The sequence below is a fragment of the Metopolophium dirhodum genome, chromosome 4, assembly GCF_019925205.1.
Source record: "Metopolophium dirhodum isolate CAU chromosome 4, ASM1992520v1, whole genome shotgun sequence".
Taxonomy (NCBI): domain Eukaryota; kingdom Metazoa; phylum Arthropoda; class Insecta; order Hemiptera; family Aphididae; genus Metopolophium; species Metopolophium dirhodum.
In genome coordinates this window covers 30,280,259-30,299,097 of record NC_083563.1, presented here as the reverse complement: position 1 = coordinate 30,299,097, position 18,839 = coordinate 30,280,259, and the positions used below count along the sequence as shown (strand labels likewise).

General features: G+C 27.5%; 1 protein-coding gene across 3 annotated transcripts; it reads left to right on the top strand.

The window, feature by feature from the left end:
* The first annotated feature begins 1,731 nt into the window (after positions 1-1,731).
* LOC132942883 (uncharacterized) lies at positions 1,732-18,381 on the top strand. 3 transcript variants are annotated; one of them, XM_061011578.1, is made up of 10 exons: positions 1,732-2,154; positions 2,319-2,414; positions 10,213-10,382; positions 11,978-12,043; positions 15,478-15,741; positions 15,809-16,051; positions 16,450-16,572; positions 16,669-16,888; positions 16,946-17,274; positions 17,335-18,381. In XM_061011578.1, the coding sequence occupies exons 3-10, from the start codon at positions 10,239-10,241 to the stop codon at positions 17,581-17,583; spliced, it is 1,638 nt and encodes a 545-aa protein (XP_060867561.1). In that variant the 5' UTR covers positions 1,732-2,154; positions 2,319-2,414; positions 10,213-10,238; the 3' UTR covers positions 17,584-18,381. The 3 variants fall into 3 exon arrangements, with proteins under 3 accessions (XP_060867561.1, XP_060867560.1, XP_060867562.1); XM_061011577.1 differs by having other exon boundaries at positions 1,733-2,154; positions 10,197-10,382; positions 17,335-18,380; XM_061011579.1 differs by lacking the exons at positions 1,732-2,154; positions 2,319-2,414 and adding an exon at positions 13,166-13,233 and having other exon boundaries at positions 10,309-10,382.
* Positions 18,382-18,839: the final 458 nt, after the last annotated feature.

The following is an 18,839-nucleotide window of genomic DNA, read 5'->3' as shown; positions in this document are numbered from 1 at the left end:
AAAGTTACTGTTGAAGAAAATCCAAGTATTTTTACTGTTCTAAAAGGTGATGACAGACACAAAAATAAAAAAATTTAATAAAAACACATCATTTTAAAATCAATACATACCCCCCCCCCCCCCCAGACCAAATTTTTTACACAATATAACATGTATATAGGTAATAAATAATAATAATAATATAATATGTCTATAATGAATGTCTATATTAAAAATTTTATATCCACCCCTTGAAAATATCCTAGAATAAAGTACTATCCACCTGAATAAAGTCTTATCCACCTCATGACACGTTTACTTAAACATTTGAATATTTAACGTAATTAAACGATCCAACTATTAAAATATTTACACACGCATTGGCCATCTAACATAGTTTACATTTAGTTGAACTAACAAGGTTTGAAAAAAATAATATATATTTAGACGTGACACTACTCTGCATGCACTCTTGTAGTATAATAATAACGTTCAACCCTTCAAAGGACAAATATACCTACTCTAGTATTATAGTATCGACGGGGTCAAATACGGTAGGTATTTATTTATTTACTCAATATACGGACAACGGACGTGAGTATTATAACATAATTCTAAACATTGTGAAGCAGAATATAACAAACATTGTACAATAAATCAGTTAATATAGCTTTAAATATTAAATTGAACAGATTGAGAAAAACTAAGAGAAAATAATATATTATATAAAATAAATACATTAGAGAATTAAGTATTTAAGTATAATCAAAAATATTACCAGCAGGCATCAACCATTAGTATGTTAGCAGGGAGACTTAAAATATTGGGTACAATATTTAAATGGTTTGGAATCCCTTGTTAACAATTCATCTTATACGAATTAAAGACAGAATTTCAGGACAACCAATAGAACCCAATGACAATTTATGAAGACATTTTGAGAGCAAAACTGCAATAGCATACTAAGTAATGAAAGATTAAGGACATTTAAAACATTATTATAAAATAACCATCGGAGGTCATGTATATTAAATTTAAATGAAATAAAAACAATCAAACAATTATTTTTAACAGATTCATAGTATTTTATTTTGAATTTTTATGTAGGTAGTAGCATTGGCCATTGAGTATATTATACTCGATGGTATTAGATACCTATTATTTATCCTGATGAGAGGGAAGTTGAAACGAACAAGAGAGCAATTGACGATTTTTAAAGGAATAGAACCACAGTTAAGCTTAATAAAGCACAAATTAAGGATAACTTCATTCTTAATAATTTCTATGTGAAAAGAAAATTTACTAGATAGTTATGATGACTTTAAGGGGCACCCCTCGCACAGTGCATAATGATATAAGACACAGTTATATTATAAGGTGACGATTTTCGATCTCGCCGTTGACGACTGTGAACACGGGGAGGAAAGAATGGCTGCCGCACAACAATATCTATAATCTATATTTTAAAAGCTGCCTGATCGCCAATCGGTATTCGGTCCAACAAAAAACGGTTATCGTGACGCCGGGCGCCACGTACAGCTCGGCTCGTGGTCGGGCCGGCTCGGTGGGTCGTCAGACGACGTCTGTTGACTCTGTTGTTCACCCCCGCCACCGTTCAACACCCACCAAATACCGATACCGTTCGCCGCCGGCCGGCTACCGTCGTGGCGTCGTCGCGGTCGTCGTAGCGATCGTTGCCGCCGCCACCACAGCTGCAGCACTCCCGCCCACCTACCCGGTGCATCGTCTCCGTTCTTTACATGTTATTATAGTCCACTCTCCCCTCACCATCGTCATTACTCACTGGGACTAGGACGCTCACGACTTGGCGAGTCACTTGTGAAACGGTCGTCGGACAGTGCGCGTCAGCTGTGTTCCAGGTCTTGGTAGAACGATTCCAGCGACGAATAATAAAATATTAAAATAATTAATAACAGACGACATCGATCCCGCCGGCAGAAACTTGGCATATCGCTCGTTGTGGTACCAAGTGGCTCTTTGACCCGCGTTTGTGCGTGCACCGTTGTACCTACCTACGTCACTCGCCCACACGTCTTTGGTAATCGATTCTTCGTTTGAGCGTTCAGTACCTACCTGGGATATTTGCGATAATTGCGTGCATCGACGACCCTCTACGATTTTCGGCGGTCGGCACAGATAATAATCCATCATACGGTACCTACATGGCTAAAAATATAATATAATTTATGACAGTATAATATTATTATGTCTTATTATTTACAATACACAATAATTCAATAATATAATCCGTCTAATTACTGTATTTTTATTGTTTTCGTAGTAAAAATTTAATTGTGTTTTTGATTTTCACTCCCCAGATTACAGAGCACAGTCAACGTCCCGAACAGAATTTACGATTTTACATTTCTGTCGCGAGCGCAGCCGTCCGTCACCAATAGCATTTTGACTTTGAGGTAATTAACAATTTTTTTTTAAATATTCATTGCCGATTGTCGTCGAATGTCGATGTTGTATACCTACTAACACGTAATACATAAACGCCTAACCTGCGTATAGTTATTAACATAATATTATGTATCATCTATCATTATTATTTTTTTATTTAAAATGTATTATCTATTAATTATTATTGTTTCGCGGAAGGTCGATTTGAGTACTATTTGACTATTCACTCGTCATAATATTATATTGCCTACTACTGGCTATACTTATACAGTAGATATACACTTTGATGCAGTAGTGTAATTATTTTTTTTTTTGAGGTGGGTCGAAGTGTAAAATAATTTTCTACGTACCGTTTCCAAAAATATAATGTTTGAGATTATTTTTTGGTCCCAGAATACGACTATGTTTTTATGCATGCCAATATTTATATTGACTTGGGAAATTCGCCAACACAATATTATTCTGTTTTACAATTTAAAAGCCTTTTATCTGCCTATAATATTATTCGTGGTGGATACTGCAGATGTCAGTATGTCACATAGCAGTATAGCACCATCAGCAATTTGTAACGAACCGCCGACTTTCACTGAACGACGAAAGTACACGTAAAAATAATATAATATCCATTTGTATAGGACTTGACGCTACGGTCGACAGCTGTTTTTAGATGTATATTATTAGTATATTCGTTTGCGTGTCGTATCTAACCTATAGCTGCTGTCCACTGCATCGTCAGTGCATTTCCTATACACATCGCGATTTCCGCACTTCTATAATATTATCATACATTTACCGAATTCAATGTAAAATAGGCATATATTATAATATAAATATAACTGTTTTAAACGAAACAAACAAATTTTTTTTTTTGTAAATAAATGTAGTACCTACCTCAGACGACGATGTATTTTAAGATCAATAAAAAATATAATATTTAATTTAATATTCCCAAGTGAATAAGTGATGTATTATACTAGTGAAATGTATAGTGAATGCTGGGGTTCTGAAAAACAATCACAGGTCAAATTTCATGGTTATATTGATAAAGCCTGCAGTTAGTGAGAGACATTTTAAAAATATGTGTAGAAATATTGTTAATTATACTAAAAAATACTGAATGTATAATTTATAAATACAACCTTTCATTAATAAAATACAGATTATGATGTAAAATGTATACTGTATGGTGTATACATTGTACATAGAGAAGATAATTATAGTGTTGGTTTGAACAAACAAATCAATTATCTATCTATTACTTAGTTTTTGAACTTACATGAAATTAACAATAATTGTTTTTCTTTATTTCTTTGTAAAAACATTCAACAAAGCATTTTTATATGAATGTGCAATTATTATGTTTATAATGTCTAATATATTATGTTTGTTATTTATTGACTATCAATAACGAACTTAATTTTAACAAAGTTAAAATTTTTTTAAACATCATAATATTAGGTTACCTAATTAAATGTAAATAATCAATTGTATATCTTTATTTTGTATTGGACTGAAATATCTGAACAAAATAATTTTTTTCTTGTTAAATAATTGCTAATTGCTATAAAAAAATGTTGCTAAATTTATATTGTTCTTGTATAAATTATAAAATACAAATATACAATAACTATCAATAATTAAATTATACTTATTACCTACTACATAATTGATGAAAATGTCTGTTTTAATAAATATATAATGTTTTTATACATACACACTACATACTACAATACTACACAGTGTGCACAATATGTAGGTACCTACTAATGGTTTTTATAATTATTGACTGTTCGGTACTTTGATAGATATAATTATTATAAATAGTATTGATGTTGATTGTTGGATTTTTACCTACTTACAATTAATCTGTTTTGAAAAATTGCTTATAACATAACCTTTTTTAGCGGGTTAAATTATATAATATTATAATATCCATCCCTCCATTTTATTTTATTTTGTTTGAATTTCAGGATATTTAATTCTGCACATTGATTAAAATTTAAACGAAATTATATAATTTTGGCACAGTCTCATTTAATCCATAATTTAGATAATGAATAATAATGACATAATAAAATCCACTTATTACAGTTTTTTAATTTATTTAAAATAAGAGCGGTCTAGGGCAGTATAATCTTATAAATTATAATAATTGTGTTATCCTATTTTATGTTAAACAATAGCTTGGTAGGTACTATAAAACTTAGTCTATATTTAAGCATCTAATTTATAATTGAACTAGCTACTGGCAATTGTGCAAACTCCAAGCTTTTTTTGTTTATGTCAACCATCTAGTTATTTATAGACTTATTATTGATCAGTGAACATAATTTGTTGAATTTCTAGTGATATAAAACAAAAAGCATCTTTGTAAATTTCTTATTGTATTGATAATAGATACCTAATTTTTTTTTAAAGATAGGTTATTAGTTATTAGTTATTACCAAGCCCTGAGTTTGTATTCTTGAAGTCGTGTTGCTGAACACACCCTTCTATTATGACACCATATCTTGTTATTTTTTCTTTTTAAAATACATTTGCTTACTGTATGGTTTTTATATTTTGAGAGAGAAAAAAGGTAGGTTCTCTAATTAATTATTGATGTAATATTTTTATAATTTTTATTTTAAATTTTAGATAGATTATAAGTAGGTATGTATAAATGTATTCTTATTTAACAAATAGAAAGAAATTTTTCTGTAAGATTTCTACATATTTTATAAGTATTAACAAAAGAAAATATAACTAGATAAATTATTAGTTTTTAATGGTTTATACTATAAGCTTTATAGTGTTAAAAAATAAATAATAAATATAACATACTTAAATGTTATTTGATAAAGCATAACTATATCAAAATCTAAGAATGACCAGAATATTATTTAGTGTTTATAACAAAAAAAGTGGAAATTTTTTAATAATTTGTACACTTTAGACTTAACTAGTCAACTAGCAAATATAACTAGTTCTGTTTGTTATACAGAATTTGTATAATTACGTTGATAAAATTTAAATTAATCAGAAAAATAAAATCAATTTATTTCCAATTTTAATAATAGGTATTATTAATGTATAATGTATTTATTTTTTCCAATATTTTATTAAAGTGCTTTCCCCTGTAAAGATAACAGTTCAGAATTTATTAATATGATCATAGATTAAATACAGCTATATAGGTACTATATTTACTTCATGAATCATAATATAACTTTGACTAAAATTTAATGTTATTCATTATGATTTATTGCAGATTGCAAACAATATTTTTATACTCAATATAGGCATTTGACAAGTAATCTTTCTCATTGTATTAAAAAAAAAAACAATGAGGATTATAGTATATTAATATATTATTTGCTTATGATAACATTTTTATTTTTATTACTTAATTGAATAGCAATATAGCATATTTGATATTATTATAAATTATAATCTATGGTTATTGGTTAGTGTACATTCTTGTATAATTGTATTAGATATGAGCATTAACAATATATTATAAAATTATAACCTATGCAGTTATGCAGTAGATAAAATATTCTCAATATAAATATAAATTATGTGCACCCATAATTTGCCGAAGTAGGTTTCATAATTGTTTATTTTATATTCAAACAAAATTATAATATATTGTACCAATATTAATAAATAAATAGTTACTATAGTTATTAATTTCGGAATTTTTCTTTTGAGTTTTAACTTATCACTCATAAAAAAATAGGAATTATTATGCTATTTTATGATGTTATTATATAGTACAGTTTAAATGGTATGTCATCAGATTTATAATATTTAATTAAAAATATTATGTCAATTATTGTAACAATAATTATAATTAAATTCATCTATTTTTAATGAGTCAACTTTTTTAATTTTTTCTGTTGTATTGTTGCAATACTGATGTAGGTAGTGATGTAATTAATACGATTATTATCTAGGAAGGTAAAACGTATTTATTTAAAATTGTTGATAGTTTCCATATTGACTAGGTATTTAAGATCCGAATTCTGAAATATAAAACAATTGTTCGAACATAAGTTAGCTACTTGTATACCGTGTTGGAAACTTAGTCTTAATTCAATATTATGATACATTTTAAAAATATGAAAAACTATTCTGAATTGTACATCTGTATTTGTTTTAAATTTAAGATTTTTAAAATATTTTTTGTTATGCTCAACTAAACTTCGGACTACTTAGAACATTGGCAATGCTCAGGGTTGGATTTTATATTGGGAACTCACAAGCCCGGATTAAGACATTTTGAGGTCCGAGGGCCAAAGTTTTAAATGCCCTGTACGAAAAAAAAATATATAGATTATATTATTTAATATTAGGTACCTGTTATAATAAATATATATTTATTAGGTACATAGCAATAAATTATGAATTATGTATCACTTTATTTATAAATTATAATTTACAAGCTTTTTTCCTGTTAAATAATCATTGATTTTTTTAGGTGATTAATGCAGTGTTACAGCCTATAATGAAAAAAGTAATGGACAAATCTGAGGTCCCCCTGGCCCCCTCCCCCCCCCTTAATCCGGGCTTGGGAATTCGCGCTTGATTATAGCCGAAAATGTTAAAGGTATTGCCGTACTGCTCATTTATAATTTCTATTTTCTAAACTAAAGCAAAAAAACATTACCTAACATTATTTTTTTCATTGTCCTAACATAACCTTGGAGTATGTCCGTGGCCAGCACCTCCGTGTATGCAATTTAAGTTTATAACTCAAAATGCACTTACAAAGTTACAAATATAGATACAATATGGTATGTCATATTTTCCTGTAGGTAGCCATACAGCACGCTGCACGCGTACAGTTTTTCGTAGGTAGCAATAACAATAACTATACACAAGTACCATAAAGGGGACGTGATACCCGCATGCGTTGTCTTCGTCTTACAAATGTACAACATAAGCGTTTTTATTATTTGGATAACATAAATAAAACTAAAGTTATCAGTTTGAGAACATTACGATTCTTTTTGTTTTTTTCATTTTTTTATTAAAAATTAAATGCTTTAAAAAAAATAAAAACGCTACGAGCTACGACACAGATAAAGTTGTTCCCTATGCGTTGTGGAATTTTGGTAATTCTACTATAAATACCAAGGGAGTGGTTCAAAACAGTTTTTTGCTATGTTGTACATTTGTAAGACGGAGACAACGCATGCGGGTATACCTACTTACTAAACAGCGCTAAGTATAGTTTTTAGTTTATAATAATTAATTATAATATGTATTATACGATTGTCCATTGAGTCTTACTATTTTTAATTTAACGTAGTATTCGTGGAATTTCAATAATAATTAATAGTATTTCATATTAATAATTACATTTGTTGATAATAAAATCATAAAATACGAATCTAATATTATGATGTAGCCCATAGACATAAATGTACCTATATATAATTGATATGTCTATGATGTTTATGATGACCTACTACTTACTACGTACTATAATAAATTAATAATTATACATTTATACTAGGTATGTATATCCTAATATTATAATATAATTATAAAATCAATGGTAAAATAATTTAAACATGATCTCACATCATGCTAAGCGTACATGACATACCGTGTGTCTCGTGAGAATATTAGTCGTAGAGGGGGACACCGCAAAAAACCGGTTTTTTTGCAGTTTTACATATAAAATAAAAAAATTATGTTAATGTGATAGGACAACAAAATATTTTTTTTAACTTTTTTATCCCACAATTTAATTAAATTAAAAAATAAAATATATGTAGTCCTTGTCTTCAGGAGATATTGCAATTGGTAAATCCTCGCGGGACATCCTGTATACCTACACTTGGGTGTTAATCAGTGTTGGGAAGGAACGCGTTCCTTGAGGAACGCGTTCCTGGAACGCGTTCCTTTTATAGGAACGAAGCTCGGAACGCGTTCCATTTAAAATATAGGAACGAGGAACGGGAACGAGTTCCTATTTTGAAGGAACTTGAACGAAAATTTCCGTTCCTCAAATAATGAAAAAATTTTAACACGTTGAGTGCCACAGTATATTTTATGAAGCGCATATAGTGTGTTTCCGCGCCAAAACTGAGCCGCGACGCCGTCGGTCGACTACGTGTCGTGTTCCGGGTCGTTTCCGGTTCCGCGCGCCAAATTAGTTCTTCTCAAACAAAACAAAATGTCAGTATAAAAATATTTTTTCAAATAAATTGAATTAAAAAAAAAAACAGATTGTTGTATCATACTATGTCCTATACTCCTATGGGCTATAAGCCTATAACCTATAGCATATCTCTATGTGTGGTGTATCGTGTATAGTACACACTATACACTGTATACTATACTACTATAGTAATATACATGTATAATATTATGCAATTATGCAATATGAATGTATATATATAAAGTTTCAAGTCTACGCTATACAACTTTTGAATTATAACAAAAAAAATCTAAGACAAATCATTTTTGTTAAAAATCGGTGCTCCTAGAAAGGAGTGAGTTAACCGATTTCAGTGGTGGTCAATGGTGTTTTTTGCGAAAAATGTTTAAGTCAGAAATAATCGGTTAACTCTCTCGGTTCGATTATTTCTGACTTAAAAATTGTTCGCAAAATACACCATTGACCACCACTCAAATTGCAAAAAAAGGAACATGAAGGAACGGGAACGCGTTCCTTTTTAAAAAGGAACGGGAACGCGTTCTTTTTTCGGGACAGGAAAGAGGAACGGGAACGAGTTCCTTTCTTACAGTAGGAACGAGGAACGGGAACGAGTTCCTTTTTAAAAGGAACTTTCCCAACACTGGTGTTAATTGATATAATATGTTACGTTAAAATTACTAAAAATAAAGGATAGGTGACATCACAATTTTGTCTCGTTTCACCGTAACCACATGTCCACAATATGTAATACGCAATACGCGTCTCGAGTACACGACGTAATAAGTCGTTGACATTCTTTAATTTCTAAATACATAATATATATACTTATACCTAGTAGTTAGTAGTTATTAATATCAATATAATTATCACGGAACATTATAACCCAATAACCCATACATAAAAGGACGATTGTGTTCTCAGTTTCTCACCCCTTATTAAGAATGCCTATAATAATAAATATTAAATCGCGCGTTATAAATATTTGCCTACTATTATTATGAAAACTGTTTACACTAAATGTAAATATACTGCAGCCAGTTCAGTTTTAACTACTTTTCTTTGTGAGTGAAACATTTAAATCTTCAAAATATTGAATATTATGATATAGGAATTTCAAATTGTGATTCGTATTTTGGGTACAAATTATTTTGATTTTAGTGTCTAATTCTAACATTATGCGTCTTTGATTTGATTTGTTTTTTTTATTTTAATATTGTGTGAACGTGAGCATCTACTTGTTATTATAATTTATTCATTGTATCTTTCCCACAAATACAAATAAAGTCCGATTAAATAAAATGAAACAACTTGTTGTTGTATGTACCGTTGGTAGGTACTCTTGCCAATTAAATTGGGAATCTTTGTATTTTTAACTCATAGACCGCAGAGTTATTGGTGAGTATGAGACGCACTTGCAGTTTCAAAATTAAATTTTCTAATTAAATCGTTACCTACGGACTACAGGGCTTAAAACCAACACGGCTTTGTTTAAATTAGTTTAAGCCTTTAAGGTATAAATGTTTAATACTGATTTCTGGGCACCTACCAATATTAAAAAAAATGTTATATCTAACTACCTATTTATCAAAAAAAAAAAAATGGAACCTTTGACGTCATTCGCATATTTTTTTGGCAGATTCTGTATTTGGCTGATTCTGTATTTGGCTGAATTTTTTCAATGGAAGGCGTAAATGCTGAAATCATGCAATCTGGTTTGCAACGACTGTGGGCCAAGCGTCAGGGTACGATCTTAGGTCACATGCATGAAATTCGGGATGAGATATTGGACCAGGGTCAATGTGCATCATCATTTGATAACCAGGTTAGTTGATTTACGTAAAGTGTATTAAGAAGTAAGTAATTATTTTTAGAATATAGGTTTAGAATAATTTCAGTAATTATTACAATAATTTGCAGGAATGAAATATTAATATATTATTTAGTTTATAATATTTATAGAGTACTGATTCGAATTTTTGACACAACATTGTACACACATTAATACGGGTGCTTAAGTGCATTGTACGCACATATTAAATATATATTTTATAAAAAAAAAAAGTTTGTAATAATAATAAATTAATTCAAAATAGAGGAATCTAATACCTAGCAATACCTATAATATAAATGGATTGGTATAATGGTATATTAAGTGATTGATATTGTATATAAAAATAGAATGTAGAATTGTAGATAGGCATTTCAGTATTTAATTATTTATTAAATATAATTTTCATATATTAACATTTAACATAGGTAAACAATTTTAGACTTTAGTAGTTTAGTCAATGATTACAATTTATATTATCATTTTAAAATGTCAATGTTATTTCATCGAAGTGTCAAATGCAATAACAGAATTAAATATTAATGATTTGAATACGATTTTATTAACCGTAAAGGCATAAAGCTATTTATGGTACAACTTGTAGAATTTTCGTTAAAAGTCAGAACTTAGAGTATAGTAGTACTGTAGTAATTACCTATAATTTTCTAATCCTTGTGATCCGTTTGCGACAATTTTTCGAACCATAAACATTTAAATATTTAGTAGTTGTTTTTTAAATATTTAATATATTTACTATTTAGTATTAAAAATAAGACACAGGGTTGGAAATGATTTAAATCTGTGTTTATAAAATTAGATTTCAATGTTCAACAATATCCTATAATAAAAAATGTATGAATTACTTGTTTCATATGTTTAAATATAAATAAAATATATTAAAATGCGTAATAATTTATAATCTTTCATTGGCAGTAATATATATTATATTTTTAAATACCTATGTGCATTAAAATAATTATAGGCAACATCAATCAAGTAAAAACAGTTAATAGATAACTATCTAACAAGATTATTAAAAATACAGTTCCTGTTTAATACAAATTAACCTAATAAATATTCTAAGGACACATTTTTAATAATAATTGAAGTGAATGTAAATTATTTAAGGTCATTAATTATAAGTATTTTTTGAATTGTATGTACTATATATATACCTGAGGCTGAGTATAATTTTGGCTAAATGCCTAAAGTTATTGCATTTCTATAACTTTGTTTCAATTTTATGTCCACTGCTTTGATGATAAAAATAAATTTACTAACTTTGTCCATTTGCTTACTACGTCATTGTAGAACTAATACATCACGAGTATTTATTGTATAAGAACATAAAATATTATATTGAAACAAATCAGTCATATTTAATATCTTAAATAATAATGTAATAAAAAAATGCAGAATTGTGTTAAAATTAAATTTTGTTTGATGAATTAGATAAAAACATTTTAGTTATGATTTTATAAAGTTGAAATAGTATCATTAATAAATTATATTAAGTTATGTATAAATAATAAAATAATAAACATTTTGTTAATTTGTCATGATTGCAATGAACATAATTTTTTTTTCAGCCTACTGATGGAGAATTACTTGGGAATAGAGTGAAGTCTAGAGATGAAGCTCGTTACTTGAAAAAAGTTAGTATTGTTTTTAAGTTTATATTTTATTACATTTGGTTGGTAGGTAAATTTGTCTATAGATAAATTACAAACAGAAACATAAAAAATATATTTTACGATTATCATTAAAAATGTAAAATATACTTATTCTTATTTCTCAGTCAATAATAAATGCATAGGTATATATTTTGATTTTCATAGAATTTAATTTTAATTTAATAAACAATAGCAACAATAAATTATTTTGAAAATTTCATTGCTAGTTTTAATTAAGCTTCAGGAAAAGCCATAAAATATCAATATATTTTATATTGTATTTGAGTAATAATAATAATAATTGAATGTTGAGTTAGTGAGGTTTCAATGAAGCATCCTTTTTTTTTTCAAATTCATTATAACTTATAATTTCATGTGGCTTCTCTGTACCATTATATTATTGTAAGTAAGTAGTATTTAAACAATTGTCTAGTAGTCTTTCTTTTTATTCAATAGTATACAGTCGAGTTTCTTATATTATTCAATGTGTACATGTATTAAGGTATATTTACGCCTCAGGCTTATTTTTTAACAAATATGAAGTTCATGAACTCCTTTTACCAGAGCCCTGTTCTTGTCAGTTCAGGGTTGGTAAGTTATTATCTCTTGGTAAGTTATTAGTATGTTAAAACAATTTTTTTCCTGTAAGTAATCACGTAAATATTATGATGCAATCTATACATAAAAACATGAGTGCACACATTGAGTTGTTTCATTTTATTATTTAACTAAATAATAAAACATAATGTTATATCCTAATTATAACACTTATAAGTTATAACCTTCAAGTATAATTACAAAAGACCAAGTGATATTCTATTATTTTTTTTCTATACCTAGATTTTATTAATACCACTATTTAATAAAATTATAAAATTAGACTACATTTTTTTTCTCTGTCTATTAAATATAAATTATATAATTACAATAGATTATGTAGCTTCTCAAATTGTGCATTTCATCAACAGAATTATTATGTAATTTGCTGTTTTGGATTATTATTATTATAATTATTATTGTTGTTATTTATTTGGATTCAACTGTCATCGATACGGTGCCTGTTAAAAAAAAAAATATGTTCGCCAATGTAAATTCTGTTTACAGGACTCATCAGTTACATGCATGGTTTTTATATCCATGACGGACTCCATATTATCAGAACGAAGTTGCTTGTGAGTTTTTGTTGCGACTAAAAAAATGAAGTATTATCATGAAATACTGACCAAGTAGCTTTACTACTTACAAATCTATTTAGAAATCTATATGATTCTAAATTACAAATTAATAGGTAGATTCGTATTAATCGTATTTGTCATCTAGTATGGCAGAAACTATTTGTATGTGAATGATTTATACTAAATATATATTTTACTTGAATATTAATATAAAACACAAAACCCTCAGATTTATTTAATATATAGATAAACAAAAATTAAATATTCCAAATTAAAATTAAAATGTTTGATGAAAAAAAATTAAAACTATAAATATATTATTTAGTTAATTGTTTAATTAAATATTTTTTGACCTTCTGAGTAATTATTAACAATGTTTTAATATATTTTGTTTCTTATCAGGCTATTATTATGATGCAAATTTTTTACTAACCAAATAATAAGAAGTAAAACAAAAGTAAACATTGTATAGTTTTTTATTTTTGAAGTTCTTATTATATGCGTTTGAGAAATTTTAGTCTGAGGGTTTTGAGGAAATTAAATTTTTATAATTATAAAACCAACAATGAATGAAGATTATACACATGAGAAACATACATCTTACATTATTCAATATATTTTATTCTATATTTTTCCTAAACAAATCCTTTTTATTATTCCTTATACAACATATTATGAATTCAATTATTATACAATTATATAAAAAAAATCAAAAAATTGATTTTTGTTGTTTGTATTAAGTTCTTTTATTCAATTTATAGATTATATCGTCTATAGAGTATATAATTACATAATACATTATATTTTTTTTTAATAAAAAAAAAAAAATTTAATTTAAAATATCCACATTATTTTAAAGTATTTTGAATCATTAGATACTATCCATCTCTCTCTCTCTCTCTCTCTCTCTCTATATATATATATATATATATATATATATATATATAATAGTTAGTTTAACATGTATTAAAATATTAAATACATATATACCATATAGTACATAAAAAACTAAAATTATCAACACAATACTAGGTACATTATTATACTGCATTATTCTATCTTAAATTTTCTTTTTCATTCCATAAAGTATTTTTATAATTTTGTTAACATATCAAATTAATACCAAATTATTTTAGCATCTATATAATTTAAATTTATGATTTCCTAAGACTCAAAGCAAGTATATATTTTTCTTTTTTTTTAATTTCTCCAAACAAATCCCGATTAATGTATTTATTGTAGTTTTAAAAGAACTGTTCAAATAGTATGTAAACAATTAATTACATATTCAAAAAATTATTATTCTATTAATGTTTTCAAAGTTTTTTATTATCTATTGAATAATATAATATTTTGAAGAATAATTAATTTTCATTATATTATGATATACTTACCTACTATTGTAATTAAAGATTTGTAAGAGATTAAACAAAAAAACATATCATTACTCTTTCATAATAATATAGGTATGTAATTTGAACTAGAATTCAAAACCATTAGAGATAGGCCTAATTGTACTAATACTTATGTGTACCTAATACTATTATTTGTTTTATCAATATATGATTCGATTTCTGGTTGAAGACTTTACTTAATTTTATGATGAAGTCATCTTTATTAGAACAATGTCTACGAGAATTGAGCTATAATTATTTTCACGTATTGTATTTTGTGAATGAAAAATAAACATAAAATATTGTAATTTTATATTGAAACTAAAAAAAAAAAAACATTGATAAATAATTTAAAGCATATTGCGCGCTTTAAATGTTGGTAGAAAAACATGTGTGATTGATAGACTTTAAGACTACAAACTTACATAGTGAATCCTGAACGTGCAACAAGGAGTTATGCTGTGGGCTGTGGAGGACATTTGGAAACATAGCAATTGATTTTGGACACCATTTCACCTGCCGCTTTGTCAATGTTTTCTCTTAAATTTATCAAGATCGCTTGTTTTTCTGCCACCATCAATATTGCGTTATTCGAAAAATTTTAAACTATATAACATTATCAACAGTAAATTTTAGAAATTATAACATCATTATTATATTTAAATTTATTTCCTTAATGCTTAAATCTTTTTCCTTATATTTTCAATCAATCTATAACCTTCAAATTAATAATAGTTTTTTTTAGCTATAATGAATAACTAATATCTCCTTTAAAATATAAGTAGATAATTCACTTTTCCTAGTATAGAAAAATATAATTGATTTTTGTTTTATAATGTGTTTTTAGGAGCTTGCTGATACCTCTGGTCCAGAAAAAATTAGTGTTCAATCTGCATTCAGCAGCTTAAAAACTGCAAATTCTAATAATTCTGATTGGAGTATTGAAGAAACTTCTGTGGTTAACTTGGATGGAGCTGAGCTTAATGATTTTCCTGCTAAATATTCAGTTCAGTTATTACGACCATATGAGTTTGCTGCTGTTGGTGTCTGGATCCATCCAAATATTGTGCCTGGATTTAAATACAAAGTCCGTCCAATTGAAAATAAAGAGGTCAGTTGAAAAGAAAAGTGATAGTTATAGTTAAAAATGGGTAATATGATAATTTTAATTTGTTTAGCGTACAAGATTCTTATTTGATAACAGAGCATTGGAATTAATGAGCATCGGCCGTGGTTATTCTAGACGTTTAACATTTGAAGCTAGTCCAGGATTATTGAATGATAACGAAAATTATTTTTGGACTGATTCCATGCCTTCTGGTTATGCATTTCAAGTACATGTTGTATCTGTTGGAGACAACTTCACAGTTTTTGATGCAAACAATGTGGCTGTGGCTACAATAGAAGTCACTAAAATCCCGGTAATTTTAAATATGTTATGTTCAAAATTCAAATACAATATTTCGAGATTTTATAAAAATATTAATTTATAGTTAAAATAGCTTTTATAATTTAATTTGAAGCATTTACAAAACTGTTTGGGAGTCTGGTAGTTTTATATTTTATTATTTGTGTCTATATTATGCCAAATTTATATGTACTTACCTATGAACACTTAGCTCTACTAGCTGAATTGAGTTTGCCCACAATAGTCAAAAGTTTAAACTAATTATTGTTTGGTGTGTTTGGTTTATCAAATGAATAATTAACTATCTACTTAATAAATTGTATTTATCATTGTTATGTTTGAATACTACTGGTATTCTATACATCAAACCAACAAACATGTTTATTCATTACAATTAATGGTAATTTTTAGAATGCTCAGAAAGAAGTCAATCATGAAGTAATAGATAACGGAGAGGTGAGGAAAAATGTAGAAGTCAACATGTTGTGCAAAGTAGATTGGTTCTATAAAGAAGATTCATCTGCAATAACACCAGTAAGATTGTTGTACTTTTTAGTAAATTATGTTGGCTGTGAATCAATTTTAAACATTGTGGAAATGTTTTTAATGAATTTTAATTGTTCTACTTAGGTCACTGGTATTGCTGTGGCTTCTAAACTTCCACGTGGATCAGCAAAGCTTATAAAGATATCAGATGCCTCTATTGGTTTTATACCATGTCGAGGTTACACCTTAATACCTGGTGTAGATGATAAACAACGGCAATTGGTGTTAAATGGATGTAGTATTGGCGACGCACCCACTATGTACACAATGACAGGTTTAGAACCATACGAATTGCCCGTCATTGGTAAGCAACAACGCTTAATCCTGTATGGTATTGTGCAATAACTTGACTTTTTTTTAGGTACTTATGTTGACCCAAGAATCATGCCTGGTTTTCATTATAAAGTTCGCCCAACGGGGCATAAGAATTATTTGTTTGAAGGCAATGCATTACAATTGGTCAACATTGGAATGGGATATGGAAAACGTATGACATTTAAACCTGACAGCCATAATCTTAACAATAACACCAACTTTTTCTGGAGTGATTCGTATCCAGAGGGTTATGGGTTTGAACCTCAAGCTGTATTTTGTGGCATGAAGTTTGATGTCATGGATGACACTCAGCGTATTGGTGAAGCCACAGTGTTCCGCAGTGATAATCCTCAAATTGAGGATCAACAATGTATTGTAAGGGTAATATTATTTTTAATTTTAATATAAAATTGAAAACTATCTTTTAAATTTTAGGTAAAAAGCACAAATGGAGTGACAGTGACTAAGTACATCCATGTGGATGTTACATGTCAAGTGATGTTGAAAAGTGATAAATCTGACAATGAGTCTCATTCTGTTCGTGTTTCTGGTACTGCAGTTGTAGTCAAATACTCTAAGCAAAATGAAGCTAAATTGTTGTATATCGATAATGTGGGTCTTAGCTCTAAGCTTAACTTGGTGTTTATGAATCAAAAGTCTCATATTATTTTTCAAGCTAAATAATCACATTAGATAATTCATAAGTTCAGCTTAAGCACTCCAAGACAAGCATAGATAATAATTTTGTTCCTTTTACAGTTTATAAATGTGCCATTTTCTGTAAATCTACCTTGAGTATTTTGTATTGTTTCGTGGTTTATTGGTTTAATATTCTCAATTTATTAGACATTTGTTAAATGTTTTTTTTTATAGTTATAAAATATTTTGTATTTTGATTTGTTTTTGGCATACAACTTAAATTTTTTAATTATTGCAGGGTCTGTGTGCTAAGCAAAATTTATGAATAATTATTGGTACAGTATTCTTTATACTGTCTTACTGTAAAAATAATTATTTGAACTGATTTGATAAATTTGATAAATAATTGATGGAGAGAGCACAAACGTGTGTTTGGTTTTTAAAGTATATTATGTTAAAAGTATATTTTAATGTTTAATATTTTTTTTATCCTTCACACATTGTATTAACTTTTGTGTTAAATATTTTTTTTCAGTACTCAGTAGTTGTCAACAATTGAGACAATTTTAATTTTTATAGTAATTTTTACTAGAAAACATTTATGTATTTATTTAATTAGTATTTTATGACTGAATTCCATGTTTATTATCATAAACAATATTATATATTTATTATTATTCAAAAATTATTAAAATGTAATCACTAATCATATTATTTTTTTTTGGGATAATTACAAAAGAAAATGTTATACTTTATTTCAGTTTATCATGTTATCTTATAATGATTTAATGTCTTGTTCAATAAATTAAAAAAAAAAAAAACTTAAGTCATGTGTTAAAGAATGTGGTGTGTGTTTTGGAAAGCAACGTTATTTTATTTTGCTATCTTCTTTAAGTACCGTTTGAGCAGTTTCCTCCCCCCAAATACAGTTTTGTAATAATTTTAAATTTTAATAATATATAATAATTCATAGGTAAGTTTTGTTATTAGTTTATTGCAGGGACTGGAACCTTACCGAAAAGAACCGGTTTTGGAACTGAAACCCTTATTTAAATTAATTTAAAAACCAGAATCGATACTTTTACTTAACAATTTTTTTTTTACATAAGTATAAAACCAAAACAGGTAACAATATTTTTATTTTTAAGAACCAAAAAGAAACTGAAACCTACATTTTAGTTTTTCTGGGAACCAAACAGGAACTGGAACTGTAAAAATCAATAAGGTTCCAGTCCCTGGTTTATTATAAAATGTAAGTATACAACAAATAACTATAAAGAGCTTTTAATTTGTTTGCTCAA